At 39.5% G+C, this 21305-nt stretch overlaps 1 protein-coding gene across 1 annotated transcript in view; it reads left to right on the top strand.

Annotated features, from left to right (window-relative positions):
* Positions 1–840: 840 nt before the first annotated feature.
* Positions 841–21305, top strand: part of shroom3 (shroom family member 3) — a 400329-nt gene continuing 379864 nt past the window's right edge. Inside the window, exon 1 of the mRNA XM_048592441.1 lies at positions 841–1882. Within this exon, the coding sequence (XP_048448398.1) occupies positions 1733–1882 (150 nt within the window). The 5' untranslated portion in view covers positions 841–1732. The remainder of the gene's footprint in view (positions 1883–21305) is intronic.

Genomic DNA, 21305 nt, shown 5'->3' with positions numbered 1-21305 from the left:
ACTCTGAGGTAGCCCATTTCCAGGTCTTAACTATTTGCAGCGTGTTCCTCCAACCGATTGGAAAAGGAAACAATCACCTTAAATCCCTGACCTCTGTATTCGATCACTCTTCCAGTGGGTGCAGTTTTTATCCCTATCTATTCTGTCCCGACCCTTCCTGCTTTGAATACCTCTCCAAAATCTTCTCTCAACGCTCTCTTCACAACTTCTTCCAGGTCGCTGAAGTTCCTCATTCCTTACCTGGAAACATTTTGATCTTCACTCTATCCTCCTCACAGTTCATCATAATGTGGTGTTGGACTGGAGTGGACAAGGTCACACGACAGCAGCTTATAGTCCGACAGGTTTATTTGAAATCCCAAGCTTTTGGAGACTGCTCCTTCGTCAGCGCTCGGAAAGCTTGGGACTTCAAATAAACCTGGTGTCGTGTGACTTCTAGCAAAGTTCATCATAGGTCCAGGTTTTGTGTCATCCGCACATTGCTTCTTGGTGTGAGTTTGATGCGGGCAATATCAGCCGGAAGCGGGGCGGTCTGCTTGCTTCCCTCACGTCTGAGACCTGACACTGGTATCAAATATTCAAAAGGCGTTGTGTGAACATGCTGCTTTAAGGGATACGATGAGCTGTGATTGCTGTACAGCATAAGATTACTGCGGTCAATTGCCCACGGCTCGGCTGGCTCTCCTTTGGGTTTTGAGGGTAACAGGGAGCCAAGCCTCACCCTGAAGCTTTTCCAGGAGCCTCGGGCGAGCGGGAGCGTCGCCCCGGAGGCGCTGCTGAGCAGGGCGCATGCGGGACCGGGTGCCTGCAAACTTCCCGGTCAGTGTGGATGGGCGAGAGGCTGGCATAGGGCGGAAGAGATAGCATAGGAGAGAAAGAGAGAAAGAAAGAAAGGGGGGCTCTGTGCTGCTGTTGCGACTGAGAAACTCCCGAGAGCCGCCAGTGGAGAGATAGGAGTAAAGCGAGGAGGCGCTGTTGGTAGGAACTGCAGCGGCAGCAGGGGGAGGCGGCTCCGACCACCGACAGGGACACTGACTCCAGCATGTACTCCCAGTGCCAACTCCTCCTGCTCCACAAATCCTACTTCCAGCGAGCCGGCAACAGGCTCGCACTGCTACCCCTGTGCCGTCTGTGATTATAACCTGTGATCTTTGCTGGAGGAGATTGCATGGAAGAACATAAAAGCCCCAGGTGACTGGAAATACACCCCCCCTTTTTGTGATTTCTTCTGACAGGCGAGCATCAGGAGCAAGGAGCAGTGACGGGAAAGCGCCTTCTCCCTCCCTCCCCCCAGAAGCTCAGTTGTAATGGTAAATATGAATCGAATGGAGAGCGCATAATCAATCAAGAGTGAAAAGTTTCTGCAGGCTGGTTGCTGCTTTTCTAAGTATTTCTGTGCTTTTTTTGAAGAAAAACGCTCCTGACATTTTAAAGGAATTTTAGCTGCATTTGTTTTGCTAAACCATAAAGGGAGAGAGAAAAGAAACATTGTGGAAATGCGTGCGAGCATCTTGCAGTCTGCCATTGAGGTGGTGTTGTGTTTGAAGGAATGGTGCTAAGTGAAATGCACTAGTCCAGACGCTGTTTCTGCGGAGAAACAGAGCAGCCGGGCAGACACCAGGATTTTGTCTTTCCCTCCGAGCAAGTTTCATTGCAAAAATAAAAATTGCATTTTGGAGTCTTTTATCGGAGTATTTCATCTGTGTGTAAAAAGAGAGGTGGGGGTGGAAGGATGCACCCCAGCGTGTACAGAGCAAAAGTCGAGAAGCAGAAAGGGAGACACAACTCTGTGACTGTGGAAGTGTTTCTGCAGGGAGGCGCTCCCTGGGGATTCAGTCTGAAAGGTGGCCTTGAACATGGGGAGCCGCTGATCATCTCCAAGGTAAGATGTGATTCTCTCTCTCTCAGACACACACACACACACACAGAGGGAAGTAAGCAAAACAGCGCATTCTGCTTTCTTAATGCAGCATTGGCTGTACATAGATCGTGTAGAAACTGTTAATGCATGGTCGTCCTTGATTGGTGTTTTGAACTGTATCGGAGAAAATTGAGTTTTGAAGCGCTAATTTTCGATGCTGGATTAGTTTCAGTTCGATCATGTCACACGACTGTTGCCTTTAACCCTGATTTTTGTTTCTTTTTGGTAAGAAAGTCCCTAACGAATCACATTGTCAGGAGGGAGGTTCGTCCCCTCGCTAGAGCTTTCCCCTTGAATAAAGTGAGATGAAACGTCTGGACTGAAAGAATAAACGAGTTCAAGGGATCCGGTTTCCACAACAACCCGCTCCTTTAATGGCAAACATGCCGGGAGGGAGAGAGTGATGCCACTGGGAGCTGCATCACTTGGAGTGGTTCACATACCAGCACATCGCGGCGATGTATGGACCTCTGCTTTGGGGTCAGTTTACACGTCAGAGGTTGGCATTACAGAACCAGCAGCGCGATTTAAGTAACACAGTTGCTGGATGATAAAGTTTTGCCGACCCGTTTATAGAGATTGTTGAAGACTCAGTAGTATTTGTTCTGCTGTGAAACTCCCTCATTGGTACAGTGAGTGCTGGAGGGAAACATAGCTATGTTTCTCCTGTTGGCCCCGCGTTTCAATGTGGCCTGAAGCAGTGGGCTAGGTGGAGATTGAAGTTTAGATGCAATGATTGGGAGAGTAAGATTGCGATTCTCCCCTGATGATCCTATATTCAGCTGCAGAGAGGCGTAATCAGAGCAGGGCAAACAGGTAACAGGTATTGAGGATGTTTTACAGCTGTAGCAAGAGCTTTTGATTTGATTTATTGTTGTCACGTACCTAAGCAGAGTGAAAAGTTTTGTTTTGCAAGCAAAAACAAGGACATACAGATCATAGGCTGCTTTGACAGAGCCAGGCACACAAGATTAAGGCTGCAGAGGAGGTGCACAAGGCAAGGTCAACATTAGATTGAAATTAGAGAGGTCTATTCAGCACTCTAATAACAACAGGAGAGAAGCTGTTTTTTGAACCTGTTGGTGCCAGTGTTCAAGCTTCTGTATCTTCTGCCTGACAGGAGAGGTTGGAAGAGAGCATTACCAGAGTGGGAGGGGTCTTTGATGATGTTGGCAACCTTACAGCAGCAACAAGAAGGATAAACGGAGTCCATGGATGGGACGTTGGCTTCCATAATGCTTCCTGTATGTGATGGGGTCTATAAGGCAGATGAAAACTTGTGTGACACATGGAGACTCAGTTTTATTTATGTTTGCATTTATTTTGTGCCTTTATATGTGTGTCAAACAAATAAAGGCTATTGTCGCATTGTCACGCCATATTATGATGTGACTAAGACATTTTGCATGTACTGACTAGGTTAACAATTTTTTACTGATTTTTACACTCCTTAAAAAATCAGGACATACCTGCAATAGAAAATGCCCCCTTGCTTCATGAATAGGAGCCAGGGAGAAGAGTCATCTTGATGTTCCATCCTGTGACAATTACTGGCAAGTTGCTTGTTACCAAACCCATCACCACATCCCCAGCGCACCCCCCACCCCCCGCCATGCTCCCCAAAAGGCCATCCCAAATCAATTGCTCAGAAAAGACCTAAAGTACAATAATTCTGATAACAGAGAATTAGAATTAGCTTTATTGTCACATGTACTCACGAGTGCAATGAAAAGTTTACAAGTCACCACTTACTGCGCCATGTTAAGTACAAAGATACCTAAGTACACATACTTAAGTGCAGATTCTTTGGTATGAAATATAAAAATTAAGAAATAAGAAGTCCAGCATAGGAATAAAATAGAAAAATAAAGAAATAAAAAGTATACAATTTACAGTCCTTCCACCCAGTCTGTGCAACTTCAGTTTGTGAACTCCATCTCAATATGAATCATCAGCCCAAGAGGAGTAAGAATAAAAGGAAGTCTTCTTTTAACAGAAGCTCGATAATGAGTCATTCTGATGGTGCTCATGAATAACTGCTCTCAAGAAGTTGAAGTCGGAGTTTGCCTTGTGGAGCCTTTATTCTGTGTTCTGTTTGATACTGTGGTAGTTTTCTTTAATATAGGTTCTGGCAGCACTACTCTTACAAAAACAAAGGCTAATCACTCAGTGCACAAGAAGGTTGTGCTGCCCTTGCACTCCTCTATTGTTTCTCAGTGTGGGTGTTGTGAGCCAATTGCATTGTGGTAGCTTGGTAAGAAGACTTCCTAGAATGAGATGTTCCTGATGTGTGAAGATTCATGTACCCCAGCACTGAAAAGGTAATAAATTCTGAATATTGTGATAGTCTTGTTTAGTAATAATTTCCATCAACTGTTATAAAGTATTGGTAATCTATGAGTGGAACCTTAAAAAAAAGGAACATTACTAAAAGGGGGTTGAACAAGAAAGAGAAGGCTGGTGAAATAATTATGTTAGCAAAAAATATTCAGAATGTTGGGAAGGGTATTGTATCTATCAAAACTGTCAATTGTGTATTGGTGTTCTGTAATATTTGAGGACTTTCAAATTTATGGGAGCTAATGTAAAATATAGAATTTCAAAACCTATTATCAGTCACAGTACTTCAAAACATGTTATTGTAATGCTTGAATCATTTTCCATTTCTTACTTCTACCCTCTGCTGATAATGTAATTTGAACACAATTATCGTTTATAGCTGAAAACACAAAGCAAGTTACCATTTTGATCCATAGTCTAATCGGTTTTGCTGTGGTGACCCAACACCTGGAGTTCTGTGCACAGTTTTGGCTTTTATCTGTAAAGTAGTAGCACACTGAAAATCCACTGTTGATTTCTGAATGAGAAAGTTCTCCGAAGATAAAGACTTGAGTAAGTAAGGCCTATATTATCTAGAGTTTAGAAGGATGAGAGGTAGTCACACTGAAATATATAAGATTCTGATGGAGCTTGATAGGGTAGATACTGACAGTTTATTTCCCCTGGCTGCACAATCTAGATCATGAGGCTACCATCACAGTAGACTATTTAGAACTGTGATGTAGTGAAATTTCCTCATTTAAAGGATTGCAAATCTTTCAACCTCCCTACTTAAGAGAGTTCTGGGTGCCCCAGTCTTTGAATATATTTAAGGCTAATGTTTATGGCAGATTCTTGGGTATTCAGGGAATCAGTGGAGTAGTGAGATAGAATAATAGCAAAGCAAGCTTAATGACCCATGTGGTTAATTCATCATCCTATTTCTTATATAATTGGCTTCATTGCTCTTAGCTTAGAAAGAGAACAATCAGCCAATGATGCACTCTTCTGTTCGCAGATAGCGACCACTGTCATTAACATTTGGTGATGAAAGACATTGTTGGATAGCGATTTTGCCTGTATTTAGATAAACTGATGTGTTTGCTGTTCAGGCTAGCAATGAAGAATAAATACCTTAGTACTTGACGATGCCAGGTGATAATGAGAATGGTTCCATTAAACAGTGAGTGCTGCAAAGGCCAGAGGAAGAGCAAGTTAATGGGAAGAACGTATCAAAGTGCCTTATTGTTTCTTGGGACATTTCATATTCTTGCATCTTTCCCCTTCCTTAGTGTGACAATACTATGGCTTTAAGAGGTGTATTTTGTCCTTTTTTTGAGGAGAGGTTTTGAACCATAGACGCCAAGCTGTCTCTTCCAAGCCAATAAAGTAAACAGCTTGTGAGGCCTTGGGTTTTTTTTTAATTGGAACAATAGAAGCAGCATGAATGAGTGGAGTCGGGCTCCCACAAAACCAGGGTTTTAGTTTAGCTTTCAGTAGTTGTTGGGTTTTGAAGTTGGTTGTGGAAGCTGCCATATCTCCTGTCTACCAAAATTTTCTCTTGGTGTTCTTTTCTTCTTGACTGAAGAAACATCGCATGTGAGACAGTATATGTAACTGAGTTTGTTTTTGCAAAGGGTATATTTATAGGTCGTTACTATATTGGAACAGTTGCCTTTTAGTAGTTAAATAGTCGATTATTCTGTTACGTTTTCCAATAGAGTTATACCAATTCTTCTTTCTTTTATTTCTTTTTTTAACTATAGGGTGAGAATAAAGTATGTTTTGCATAAAACCAAGTAGTGTGACCGAGTTACGTCTGAAAAACAGATCCTTGCACTTGCCTTTTTAAATAAGATAAAAGTTAGGGTCTAGGCTATCTCCATGATATACTTGAAGGGGATTTATTCTGGCCCATAATATTTGTGCAATCTCTCTGATTCACTTGAGCATTTTTGGCATTATAAACTATAAAAGCAAAGTTCAATTAGTTAAGGACATCATTAGAACCTTGGTGTTTAATTTCTTCATTAAGCTAGTTGATTTACTTAAAATAAACCATTGAACAAATATTTGACTTCTTTAACTAGTGTCCCAAATAGTTCAGTGAAAAGATAACAAAAATCGTGACACAGAATCTTGAGGTATATGGTGTTACTTCAGTGGTATTATAATTCCTTTTGGTATTAGGTTAAACAAAACTCTTATGAAATTTTGCTGGGAATGGATTGTAGGAGAAGGAAAAACACAAAGTAATACATTGGACTGTTATACATCTGATATAATTTTTAGCCACAATCTTGGTTAGTGATTTCTTAGGCTACTTTAAGGAATATTTACTGCATTTGCATCTCTTTACAACACAACACTTTTGTCTTCCAAGGACTGTTAAGAAAATGTTTTCCAGTTGCATCTGGAATTTCTCTAAGTAACACTTCAGTTAAGTTTTGAGTTTTTTTTCAAATCAATGTTTGGTAGCACAGATTCAAATTAGTGAATCTGGAATTGTATTTTATTTCATATTTGATTTCTAATACTCTCTGAAGTTTGAAGTTATCTTTTGGAAACAGATTTTTATCATTCTGAGTACATGGAACAGTGCATTACATTTGTGTTTAAAGCCTGGTGTAGAGTGACATGCAGGATCCTGCATTCACAGACTTGAAAAACTCTGTGATGAGCGATTCTGAGCCAAAAAGAGCCCATTTTCTTTTAGTGAACTTGTGAAATATGACCTTAAAGTAGTCTTTTTCATAATAATGTGCAAATTTACAACTTTTCGATATTGTTTGAAGTTAGTTTCTCGGCCAGTGAGCTCATTTTCCTATTTGCTCAATAAAAAACGTTTCTGAAAAGGGGAAAAAAAAAGTGAACAAGAGGCTTCCATCCAAACTGATATCAAGGTCCATGTTTAAGAAGCAGTCTCATAGAAGCTGGGAAGTGAACATGTGGAATGTAGCTGAAATTTTGGCTGTGTTCCAGGGTTGGCAAAGGAATGCCAAAAACATGTGCAGCTTAGTCAGCCTGGTTTGCTTAAACCGTAAAAGGGCCATCATTTTAAAAGGACTGTTCTAGACTTCCTAGTCTGCCTGTTAGATAGTAAGTTCTTTTATAAAAAAAATTGTTAACTTGGAAAAAACTATATTTAATTAGTTGGTTTTCTAGTGTGGAAGCAAAAAGGAAGTGGTGCGTTAATCTATTTGTCAAGGAACAGTAAGAGTAAGAAACTTTGCCTTGTAGTTCAGGTTTGTATAGATGGCTGTATTGTGGTTGGCTTGGCAAAGGGTTCATATTTTTAACGTTCATATTGGCATTGTACTAATAGTAAAATAACATTTTTTTTCCTGGTAAGTAGTAATTGCATTAAAACTTCCAGATGGGAGATCTTGGATAAAGTGTAATGTAGCAGCAGACCCTATAATTTAATCTGTATGTTTTTCATATTGGTTTCTCAATGATTGTGTAATTGGATAATTTTGTTTACCAGGTGTTCTCTAGCTAAATCGCCTTTTTAAATTCTGCAGCAGCTCACAATCGTTTATCTGAACACATTGCATTTTGCAGTAGATGGTTAGTCTCTGAATCATGGCCACTGCCATGCACAATATTTTCTTTTTTTTAATAAAAATTTTAGGTGAGCTTTTGCATTTATCATGATCAGAATGGGCTGATTCACACCTTGCATCAAACATCAGGTAGAACAGCATGCCAGATGCAAAGTATTACCAAATACATTGATATTCTTTCCATTTTACAGAAATAATTTCGTAATGGAAAACAGCATGGGGAGGGATTTTACTCTTGATGCCATAAAAAGCCTTTTGTGATCCACATTAATACAATGTCTATTTGAAGTGTTTGTGCAGATCTAATTACTAAATCTGATGTTTAACCTGACTACTTTATGAAGTCCAAACAGATTACAAATTGTATCTTAGATGAACACAGCAGGCCAAGCAGCATCATATGATGCTGCTTGGCCTGCTGTGTTCATCCAGCCCTGCACCTTGTTGTCTCGGATTCTCCAGCATCTGCAGTTCCTACTATCACAAATTGTATCTTGTTGATATTGCATTATTACTGATGTCAAACTCATGCTTTCATCAAAATGAGTGAAGAGATATTTCATTTTACTGCTTGTACTTTCATGCATTACTGAAATATGGCTTTACTATAATGGGAACTTTGTAAAAGTTCGCAATCACTAACAAAATATTCTTTTCATCATCAAAACTGTCCTTAAGCTCTCTAGTTTATCCCTTACTCCATATCTAACTTTGGTTTGGTAAAATAAAATAAAAATGCTGGAGGTACAAAATATATATCCTTCAAAGAGACAGGCTTGTGTGCCTGATGGGAAGCTTCATATATCCACCATTTCTGATTTTGATTTTTAAGTGTTATATAGTCACTTGTGAGATATTGAGCCAATTCATTTCTCAGGTATAATTGAAAATCCACAGATCCTTATCATGTATCAACTGTCTATAGTCGCGCTGTTAAAAGGTCTCATTCCTGGTTCTGTGTAGTGCTCTGGCTTTCTACACAGGGGGGATTTTCTTCCTCTAACTGTGGTCGCATTTGCTGTCATTACATCTCCTTGGCAAGTTCTGTGAATAAGTACAGAACTTTACCTCCAATTTGCCTTCTTTAACAGAAGAATAATTCCCTTTTTTAAAAAAAAAGAGACACCAGAGACAATACCCCCTGAATTCAGGAATACAGGAAGGCCTGACGCCCCTGCTTCCACTGAATAAATAACATTAATGTTGGGTTCCTTTTCTATCACTATCTCCTGGAAGAGCAAACCCAATGTCTTGAGTTCCATCTTTATCTTTGCTGCCTCTTTTCCCACCATGTGTTGCTGCTTCTTTAAGAGAATGAAAGGTCTACCTTGCCCTTTAATAGTCTTATGACTCTGTTGCCTCTGGTGTCTGCCAACTTGAGAATATTCAAAACTATACACATAGCTCTGCTTCATAAAGAATCGAAATGATTTGGAATGATCTGTAGGGTTTCTGTTGTCTCTCTTTCATTCTAGCAAAGATTAGCACGGATCTGCTCTTTGATTTTGATTTTAATAATGCATGTGCCCCAAATTTGAATCAAAGCTGGTCTGAGAATTGCTTGCCTTGAACATGGCAAGCAAGCTTTTGAAAGAATCAATACATCTGCCCTTGTATCCAATTTAAAATTAATTTTCTTGTCTCTAACCATGATCTCAACATTCCAGGATTTCTCTTATGGGTCTGCGCATCTAGGGAAGCTGGCACGTTGCACTGGTTCTGCAATGTCCCACAGGAAGAATTCATCCTCTGCTCCATTGTCCTCTGTTGCTGGAACACAGATTACTGTGGCGTCTGTTTAATTTTTGGTGCTGCTGCTGTAACATTATCTTCCTCTTGGCATTTGTGGCTCTCTATAAAACTAGCTGAATTTCTGCTGGTCAGATTCCTTAATGGCACCCACTGTACCCTGTTTCTTCATGTATTTGCCATTAGTGAATTTCTTTGAGTTTTCATTTCTTCTTTATGCCTGTAAGCCATGTGATACTATTTACTCAGTGTTCACTTGCTTTTGCTGGAAGCTTGCTGACTTTCCTGCAGTGAGCTATTTCCTGCATTTCTACAGCTTTTGTGCATGTTTTCCTTCTCCGTGGTCCGTTGCCTAGGTGAGCCTTGAGGTTGATCACTGTTGTTACTGTCGCCTCATGTTACTGTTGGGTTTCCCTTCTGGAATTTGCCATGCTCCCAGAGTCAGATTGCTGGGCTAGTTTCATTTTTCACCTGTAGCACGAAACTGCCACCGGGCTTCACTTCAGGCACTCCTTGCCATTTGCCTCCAATTATCAAGGTCTAGTCACCACTGCTAAGATGAGATCTATCCACTTGTGAGTGAGCATTGACAAGTGTTATTAAACATAACTGTATATGAGATATTCAGAGATAGCAAAAACTGCAGATGCTGAGTCACAGTCAACACAGTGTGGAGCTAAAGGAACACAGCAGGTCAGGCAGCATCAGAGGAGTAGGGGGAGAGTCGATGTTTTGGGTTCGGGCCCTTCTTCTGAAGAACTGAAGTTCTGAAGAAGTTTCCTGACCCGAAACGTCAACTCTCCAACTCCTCTGATGCTGCTTGACGTGCTGTGATCCTCCAGCTCCAAACTATATTGACACTGTATATGAGATATGGTAGGAGAGGGCATCTTCTAGAACCCTACAGTCTCTGGTTCTGTTTCCGTGTGATCTGATGTCACCACAACATAGTTCAATTTGCACGTGCCAACTGGCTATTCTTAGAGGCAAGGTATAATTAACCCCTTACACCACACCCTTTAAGGTCCCAGTTGAAACCTTCCCTGAATAAGTTGGCACAAGTCAGTGTGATCTTTGAAAAAATTACCAATTGTCTCAGCGATTTGTCCTCAGCCAGTTCTAGTCAAATCATTGATATCGCTGAAAAGGTTTGCATTGGATGGAATTGCAAAGTGGAAGATTTATATTTTCCAATCTTCAGGTAAATCTGCTGTTTGTCAGGAAGGTATGAATCTCCTTGAAAGCTGATTTACCAAATGTGCCAGGCAAGTTTGCGCTCCAGTAAGAACAAAATACCGTGGACACTGAAAATTTGAAAAGGAAGTTGCTGGCAATATTCAGCAGATCTGGTGATTACTTTGGCAGAAGAAACAAAGTTTACACTTTGAGTCAGATATTACTTGCAGAGCCTTGAGAGGATTGTGACCCCTTGACCATTGTCATTGAATTGTAGGACAGTGCATAACTAAAGGGGGCAACTTCAACCATTGTGTCTGCGCTGACTGTTTAAAGGAGCTGCCCAATTACTCCCACTCTTCTGAATTTTTCAAGTGTTTCTCCAGCTCTCTCTTGTAAATCCACCACACTTCCAGGCAATGCATTCCAATTGTTCTCAAAAATATTCTCCCAAATCTCCACTAAATAATCTGCCTTTAAAATCATCACCTTTAAACCAGTATTCTGTGCTCACCAGCTTACTACCACTCCAAATAATGTGGTCTTATTGACTTTGTCATAAGGCTTCATGATGTTGAAATTACAAAATTTTGTAAAATTACAAAACTGGCGTGTTTCATCTCTGGCACTATTGCTTGCAATGATATTTTTTCATCGCTACAGACTACATTCTAGTGTAATTGGATGTGTTCTGTTAACATAGATACTTTCTAACCTAATTTTAAGGTGTTATTACACACCTCTGAAGCAGGTAGCACTTGAACCCAAGTCTCCTGGTCTAAAGGTAGGGGCACTACCACTGCACCACAAGAGCCCTCAGGGGTGTGAATATAGACAGTTTCTAATTAACCTGTTCAGAGATCTTATTACATACATCTGGAGCAGGTGGGACCCGAATCCGGGCCTCCTGGACACTGCCATAATTTCAAAGTGGTTAAAAAAAACATAAATATTGCTTGGCCTGCTGTGTTCATCCAGCTCTACACCTTGTTATCTCATTATCGTAAATATCTAATGTTTTGCAATAGAACATGATTTGTGAAGGTTATTTGCATTTTGCAAGCTTATTTTCTCATAATTGATCATGGTTGTTGCAAATTAACATCATATCTATAGTAATTTCCCAAAATAAATAGTAACGGATTTAATTTCAAAGACCATCATAGCCAAGCTAACCCTACATTCAGATGAGGCTCATGAGCAGTTGCAGGTAGATTGAGGAATGGGGAGCTGGCTGGTTTTATTTTTCATTTGCTTTTTCCATGTTCAGGAGTGCTGAGGTTGTTATTATAACGTTGCTGTAGCTGAGATCAATTAACTCAAATTAACTCAAGCTCAGGAAATGTATCTGGGACCTTTTGTCTATAATTCATTTTCAAGCAACTGAATCATCTGTGATATGTAGCAGACTTTAACACCCTTGACCTAGTTAGAGGTTTCCCTGCATTACACTATCAATTGACTCCCAGTTTCCAAAAGGCCAAAACATGTTCAACATGTGTCTGATATTTATTATTTGCCATTAGGTTTTGTAGTCCCTTCTACTGGCTTTAAAATATTACCAATGTTGCTCTGATATGGATATGTGGCACTATCAATGTCTCATTCTCTCAAAGGCTCTAATTTTGGTGGAAAAGCCAGAAAAAATGTGATTTATTTTTCTGAAATTTTCTCAGCTACTGTACGGATGTTACAACAGAAGTGTTGGAGAACCCTTATTCTCTCATCTTCAGAGTCATTTTTCAATATGTAAGCAGATGGGCTGTTGCCCTGTTCAAAATTCACAAAATATTTATCTGCTTCTTCACTTTTCTTCTCAAATGTTTTACTTCTGTTTTTGGATGAAAGCATATAGATGTACACAAAAGCAACAAGTTCCCCCTCAAGATCAAAAACAAAGTTGCTGGAAAAGCTCAGCAGGTCTGGCAGCATCTGTGGAGGAGAAAACAGAGTTAACGTTTCAGGTCTGGTGCCCCTTCCTCAGGACCCTTCCTCCCCCCTCAAGATATTGTTCTTACATCTGGATATCTGTTTTTTTAAAAAAAAAATCATAAAATTGCTGCATTTGACTTTTCTTTCCCTTTTCATGCACTTAAAAATTAATGGAAACACAAACCTTCGCTATGGTACTGGAAAAGATTATATCTGCAAAAATAATCTTTATGTATAGAATATATATTTTACAGTATTTCCACTAAGTGTTTATGAATTTCAGCATTTTGTTCCATTTTCTTTCTATCAGGATGGATGAAATACTATTCCACCTTGCATGCAAGATAAAGTAGTTGGCTGAGCAAAGTTCTCTCATTCTTATTACGTTGTTAGTGATCTTTCTCGGAATGAAGTTAAATCATTGCAGAGCAATGACACCGAACTTAAACTAAACCTTCCAAAGAGAACTGATCTAGCTGTGTACTCCAGCTGTGTACGTTCACTGTTACTGAGAGATTTAACAACAAGGATGTCACTATGAAAGCAAAGCTTTGAGCAGTGCTGTAACAGACTTGTGATATTGAGTTCATAGCTACTAATTCTAGTTTGCATTCAACACCATATAATCTGAAAGAACTTCCAAAGGATTATTTCATTTATTCCATTCTGGTATTCACAGCATTACAATCCCAAAGAGGTAGTTTAGGCAATACATAAATTTCATTTGATAATTTCTGTTCTGCTTTCAGGGATCTTGGCAGCTGCTGCTACCTAGCTTGATATCTTTAATGTGTAAATGGTCTAAGGCTAATATTGACCAAGGAATGCACTATGTGATTGAGTTTTATGTCTATGAGAAAATTGCCCTTCATATATCACACCAAAGTATTCAACGCTGTCATCAAGGTAGGATTCTACAAAAAATGGTGAGAATGGCCTACAGAGCTCCTCAGTCACATATTCTTTATGATGACATTCATTTTGCTGGACATTTTGACTACAGCACCTCTGACAATTTCATAGTGAAGAATGAAATGAAACAAGGGACTTGAGTCCTAGTTCAGAATTCTCTTAAGGTTAGCATGCAAGTTCAGTTGGCAGTTAGGAAAGCAAATGCAATTTTAATGCTCATTTCGAGAAGGATAGAATACAAGAGCAGAGATGTACTGCTGAGTCTGTATAATGCTCTGGTCAGACTGCATTTTGAATATTGTGAGCAGCTTTAGGCCCCATATCTAAGGGAGGATGTGCTGGCATCAGAGAGATGCCAGAAGAGGTTTACAAGAATGGGTCTGTACTCGATAGAGTTTAGAAGGCTGAGGGAGGGATATGATTGAAATTTACAGGATACCGAGAGACCTGGATCGAGTGGATGTGGAGAAGATGTTTCCACCAGTAGTAGAGTCTATGATCCGAGGGCACAACCCTTTAGAACTGAGATGAGGAGGAATTTCTTCAAACAGAGGGTGGTGAATCTGTGGAACTAATTGCTGCAGAGGGCTGTGGAGGCCAAGTCATTAAGTGTATTTAAGACAGAGGTAGGTTATTGATTGGTAAGCAGATCAAGGGTTATAGGGAGAAGGCAGGAAAGTGGGGTTGAGAAAGTTATCAGCCATGACTCTTAACATAGAATCATGAATGGCCTAATTCTGCTCCTATACCTTATGGTGCTGTGTCCTATCCCATACCTTGCTGGTATCTTCTCTTCTATGCCTCTAACCTTTTCTTTTCTAGCAGACATGGAATATATTTACCTGCCAACTAGGTTAGATGACAAGCTCTACAATCTACTGAGACTGCAAGCAAAAACAAAAAATATAGCATGTATTTATCAGGGAGCTTCTCAGTGCTAACATTGCAGCATCAGTCATTCACAAAGAAACTGTCAAAGATTCATAGATTGTCACTCCTACGCCTACAATTTGTTGTAACTGTGCTACTTCTATAATGCTATAACCATCCAGAAAACTGTGGTTATGGGACAGCGTATTATATTAAAGTAATTGCTACCTTTGGTCAACTCACATAATGTGCATGCCATCACATCAAGCAGACTCTTTACAGCAAGATATAGGCTTCTGATATTTATCTTTTCAGTACCATGTTGTATGGCTGTGAAACATGGATGACTTACAACTATGAAGAAAAGAATATTCAAGAACTTTAATCTGTTGTTTGTGACGCATTCTGGCCATGACATAGAAAGACAAAATCACAAATATGGCAGTCTACTTAGAACATAAGAACATAAGAACTAGGAGCAGGAGTAGGCCGTCTGGCCCTTCGTGCCTGCTCCGCCATTCAATAAGATCATGGCTGATCTTTTCGTGGACTGAGATCCACTTACCCGCGTTCTCATCGTATCCCTTAATTCCTTTATTGTTCAAAAAAATCTACCTTTTTTTTAAAAACGTTTACTGAAGTAGCGTCAACTACTTCACTGGGCAAGGAATTCCATAGATTAACAACCCTCTGGGTGAAGAAATTCCTTCTCAATTCAGTCCTAAATCTGCTCCCTCTAATCTTGAGGCTATGCCCTGTTGTCCTAGCTTCACCTGCCAGTGGAAACATCCTCTCTGCTTCTATCTTATCTATTCCCTTCATAATTTTATATGTTTCTATAAGATCCCCCCTCAATCTTCTGAATTCCAATGAATATAATCCCAATCTACTCAGTCTCTCCTCATAAGCCAACCCCCTCAACTCCGGAATCAACCTAGTGAACTTCCTTTGCACCCCCTCCAGTGCCAGTACATCCTTTCTCAAGTAAGGAGACCAAAACTGCACACAGTACTCCAGGTGTAGCCTCACCAGCACCTTGTACAGCTGCAACATAACCTCTCTGCTTTTAATTTCAATCCCTTTAGCAATGAAGGACAAAATTCCATTTGCCTTCCTAATTACTTGTTGTACCTGCAGACCTACCTTCTGTGATTCATGCACAAGGACACCCAGGTCCCTCTGCATAGCAGCATGCTGCAACTTTTTACCATTCAAGTAATAATCCTTTTTACTATTACTCCTACCAAAATGTATGACTTCACATTTATTTACATTGTATTCCATCTGCCAGACCTTTACCCACTCACTCAATGTATCTATGTTCCTCTGCGAAGTTTCACAGTCCTCTGCACACTTTGCTCTGCCACTCATCTTAGTGTCATCTGCAAACTTTGACACCCTACACGTGGTCCCCAACTCCAAATCATCTACTTAAGGGTGAAGCTGCCAAGTATGGTGGTACTCATCAGGCACAGGTGACTTAGCTCCCCTAGTCGTTTTCTCAGGGTGGAACATGATTAAATTCCTAAGGATTTTCTCTATAATGAGGTAGCTGGAGCCAAATGAAAAATATGTCACCCAAAGCACAGCTTCAAGAATTCAAGCATAACATGATGGCTCTAAACATGGACTCTCTCTCTGTGAGATACTAACTAATCACAGAACGAAATGACACCATCACCTGTGGGCTGGCATATGCCACCATGATGATCAACGGTTACAATGGGTGCCGACATCAAAATCAACAATCCGCAACAAAACCCGATAACCACTTCAAATGAGACACATGTCACGGATCCTGCATTTCATAAAAAGCTCTCTTCAGCTATTGGCTAAAGTACATCAATTTAAGCTGCTGTGCTATACCTAACTTATTTGAGTTGTTGCATGTCCATCATCATATGCAGATGGTAGGATGCCAATGACATCTGAGGAAGAGCGTTGTGGCCTCTGTAGTTATTAACTTTGATTGTGAAGTCGTTTCTTAGTAGTGGGAGGAAATGATGGAATCAAGAAAGCCCAATATTCCTTCAACATTCCTGAAATGTGCTGGAATGAAGGGAAGCAATGGAGCAAATTGAGAAAATTCTTCAAACAAGGGATCAGATTTCTAAAGACGTGATTCATTTTACAACCAGCATAAATGTCTTTAAAGGGGAATTTGGCAATTTTGAGAGATTGAAGAACAGGATGTCAACACAATAAATTGAGGATTACATTCTGAATTGAATTAGCTTTATTGTCACATGCTCACATTCTCTCATATCAGCTAGACAAGTTAGGGAGCAAAAGATTATACTCAATACAAGTTTTGGTGTGATATAGTTGAGAGGCTTTCAGATTTATTTTAAGGCAATGGGCTGAAGTTTGGGCTAATAGAAACTCCATGTAACACAGTTTTATTGAAATTCTGTACCAATGTTACAGTACAGAGAGAGTAAACAGAGCAGTGGGAGGATTTAAACTATAAGGCAATTGACGATAGATAAATTCAAGTGTAATAAATCAGTGTAAACTTGTAATCTTATGGAAGATATCTTACAAACAATAGAATTTAATAAGAAGAAAAGCAAAGAAATGGAGAAAAGAATTATATTGAAAAGGATGCCAAGAAGTACAAATAGACCAGTATTAGAAATGTGATGAGAGAACTGGTGGTTCTAACTAGAACGGAGAACTTATATTGTTACCTTGATGGAAGTCATTGGGGTGAGATTGAGCTAAATATTTCTGGATATAATATTTTCAGGTGACATAGAAAAGAACAGGGGTGGTCTTATTAATTAATTATTACATAATCTTGCATTTATTTTGTTTTTGTCATCTGCAATTACTCGCTAGCGAGTATGATTGTCCACCAAGGTAATTCCATGTCGCTGTTCATGGGTTCTACGGATCCTTTAGTGGCTGATGAGCCAGATCCTAGAGCCGCATCTCCGACCACACATTTGGCAAGTGGTTCTGGGAGATGGAATTGGTACTTGTCCTTGAGATTACTGGCATTACTTTCTCAAGTTCTTTTCTCGCACTTTTCACTTGCTGACAGATGTTCACAAAGAATTGTGTCCATTCATACAGGAGACTTCCCTAAGTCGGGTACTTCTGAGTGAAGGTCACTCAGGTGTTAATGTCAATTTATATAGTGCCTTTAACCAAAGAGAATTGCTTTTGTTTTGGTTGTCATGTAATGGGAGTATAGTACCAGCTATGGCTCAGTCTTTCTTTCTTGTTTACCAATGGAGAGAAACTTATCCCCCAGAATAAAATTCACAGGTAGTTTAGAGAGGTTTGCAGCTGTAACTCATTGCACTAAGGTAAACTGCAATAAGATAGAAAATTCTATTTAATGACTTTAGCCTTAATCAATTTCTATTTCTTTAGTGGTAAACTGAAAGAAAATCTTCATTGCTCGATCTGATTAACAGTGGCCAAGCAGGAAGGTGAACAACCCGAAAGTAAACACAATGACATAAATCTAACTTTGCAAAGAAAAAGAAGGCCATAAGTTTAAAAAGAATGCGCAGAAACTTTTTCTGTGGCATGAAAAAGAAGCTTACAAAATGCAAATCGATTAAAAAAAGATAGGTCGGCGTGTGATATTTAAATACAAGATAAATAAGATATCATTTAAATATATTCTACAGAGAAGTGGGAGTTTAGAATAAAAAGACGTAGAATACACTTACTTCCTGTCTTCTCAATGCTTGTTCACCAGCTACAAGACATAAGTCAAGAATATAATGGAATATTCTTCATGTTCCTGGATGAATGTAGCACCAACCACATTCAGGAAACTCAGCATGATCCAGGACAAAGCAGCCTGCTTGATTGGCATCGATCTGCCACATTGAACAGTTACTCCCTCCAGCATCAGTGCACAGTGCCAGCAATGCGTCTTATTTACAAAACACACTGCAGCGGGTCATCATAGCTCCTTCAGGAACACATTCCAAATCCACAATCCCTTTCACCTAGGACATGGACACAGACACATGAAAACACCACCACTTACATGGTCTCTTCTATGCATTACACCATCCTGGAACATTGGAACAGGAATGTTACAATCACAACAACGATATCATTTAAAAAAGGAAATATTTGAGTATTTAACACAAAAAAAAAGGGATTTGAAATAAGTGCAGGAAGATAGGATCACAGTTGATGGTTAAAAGCACCAATAAAATCAAGATAAGCAGAATGATCTTCTTCTGTGTTTTGATTTTATTTGTTGAGTTATTGTTGTATAATGTTGAGTAGATATAAATAGATTGAAAGGAGAAGTATAAAAATAACACCCTATTGTAATATAAGATGATCTCATGCTGTGCTTTTTGCTGTGAAAACCTTTTAAAATGTAGAGCCCACCTTACCTCACCTAGAGTCTCAACAGCTAATGACTTTGGTGTCAGAATAAGTAACACTGGTGCCAAAGGACAACCATGTTGTGAGGATAAGTTAACTTGACTAAGCCGAAATGATTATTTGCTAACCAGGGTCTACGTGCAAATTGCAGTACTGGAATGTACGTGGAGAAGCCAAGTTTCTGACAGAGGTTGCTGCATCCTGTCGAGAATGTTCCTGCATCTGATGAAAGATGAACAGTCAGAGAGTATGCTGTGCTTTTGTTTTCGAAGGTAACTGGAGAAGGCCTTGTGCTTTCAATCCTTTTGGTGTGCACCCTTTAGTTAATTAAGGTTGACTGCTGCACATTAAGTAAGGGATTGCCTCTTCTAGCTTCGTGACCGCAGCATAAGTGTTATATGTAATCTACATTCAACAGGGTAACTGTCATAATCTCAGAGATAGTAGGAACTGCCGATGCTGGAGTCTGAGATAACAAGGTGTAGAACTGGATGAACACAGCAGGCCAGGCAGCATCAGAGGAGCAGAAAAGCTGACGTTATGGGTCTGGAACCTTCTTCAGAAATATGGACCTTCAGAAGAAGGGACCAGACCCAGAACGTCAGCTTTCCTGATCCTCTGATGCTGCCTGGACAACTGTCATAAACTTCCTTTTTGAAGCAAATATAGAAATGTTGGGGAATAATCAACCAACCTTCAGTGTTTTCATTGTGGCTTTAGTGAAGTTGGGACTTGATAATCATCAAATCTTTTTATTCAATTCCTGCAGCAAACCAGTTGCTTTATCCTTTTTAATGTTTCTAAAGCTAATTGTATTTAATAATTTTGAACGCGCTTGGTCTTGATTTTCATGTCAAAGGTTTGTTCAAGCCTTACTCAACTCTTCCGAGCATTATAGTGAATGTCTTAACAGTACAAGACACAGAATGTTGTCAGTAAATTGTTTATACTCATTTGTAGAAGTGATTGACACTAGTAATGCTGATTCATAAGTTTCTCTTCTGCAACATCCATCTTACAAGTAAGGCAGGGTGCATCAAACAGCAGATTTGCTCTTTTGCTATTTGATCTGCTTAAATCTTATATATCACGCAATTTATTTTGTTCCTTGTCTTTTTTTTCTTTTAACAGCTTTGTTTGAAAGGTCATAATTTCTCCAGGACTGGCTAAAACTTTTTCCTCTCCTGCTTCCGTTTAGTGTTTTTCAAGCAGTTACTTTGAATCCCCTGATCATTGACTGGCAACCAGGAAGATATTATCCTCTCCTCCAATCAATTCCTCTCCTTCATTTCAATTATGTTTCAATAATTGTAAGAACTCTTTTTTTAATGACTTCAAAATAGTGTATCTTGTATTTCCAAACTTTTATATTATTCTGTGAGCTATTTGTATTGCTCAGGTTATACCCGAGTACAATTGTTTGTTTCTCTCATTTATTTCTTTGCTGTGAAGCAGAGAGCAAAGCAATTTCTGAATTTCCGGACTTTCTTGGTGTGCTTTCATTTATGGGTGTATACAGGAAACATACAGGAAAATGAAGGAGCTGCAGGAAAAATGCATAGAGAAATTTTGGAGTATACAGGAAAAGCTTGGATTCTGATCTAAGAATATTGAAATGATAATTGCAATAGAATATGTTTTTGTTTTTAATATTTTTCCTATCTTATCTTCGCTATCCATTAGGCATTCGTTTTTGAATGATCGGCAATGTGACTATCTGAAAGGCAGTTGCCCACTCCAGCTATCATGTTTAAACAACAAAAGAATGCATTTGAAAGAAAGGAAGGGAATTCTGGCTTGTGCTTTTCTCTTTACCAAGTGATGAGGGAAAGATTCAGAGAGTGGGCTAAAATTGACTGGATGAACTTGCATGTGACAAAGTCAAATGGAAATCTTGGCCAGAATTCAGGCCTTTTATGCCATAGGTGTATCTGTTGTTTCATCTGTGATCATACAACAGTACTCAAGATAAAATATATTCTGTTCCTTTGCACTCTGCAGCTTTATTCCACTACTTGCAAAAAACTAGCGCAATAAATTTATAGGCTTGTGAAATTGAGATTTATTACCTTATGTATATGTTTTATGCATATATACACACAGAAAATAGTTAGCGGTACTATTACAGTATATGTTTCGGTGTAAAAGCTAGGCCCACTCCTCTTTGACTGATATAGCAGGCCGTATTTCTTTCAAAAACAAAAACAGAAACTGCTCAGCATGTCTGGCACCATCTGTGGAGAGAAAGCAAAGTTAACATTTCAAGTCCATTCACAGCTAACTATTATTGCATTAAAACATTCCTCCAGCAAGCTGGAATCACATCTCATCAATCTCTTTCTTGTTCTGCTGTATTGGTGAAGCACAACACTAGATACCAGGGAAAGGCGAGCTGCATGATTAAGCATGAAGGTAGCAAGAACTGCGGATGCTGGAGTCAGAGATAACACAGTGTGGAGGTGGAGGAACACAGCAGACCAGGCAGCATCAGAGGA

Source organism: Rhincodon typus, chromosome 1 (genome assembly GCF_021869965.1).
Source record: "Rhincodon typus isolate 14 chromosome 1, sRhiTyp1.1, whole genome shotgun sequence".
Taxonomy (NCBI): domain Eukaryota; kingdom Metazoa; phylum Chordata; class Chondrichthyes; order Orectolobiformes; family Rhincodontidae; genus Rhincodon; species Rhincodon typus.
The sequence above is the reverse complement of the archived record's forward strand: the minus strand, read 5'-3'. Positions and strand labels throughout refer to the sequence as shown.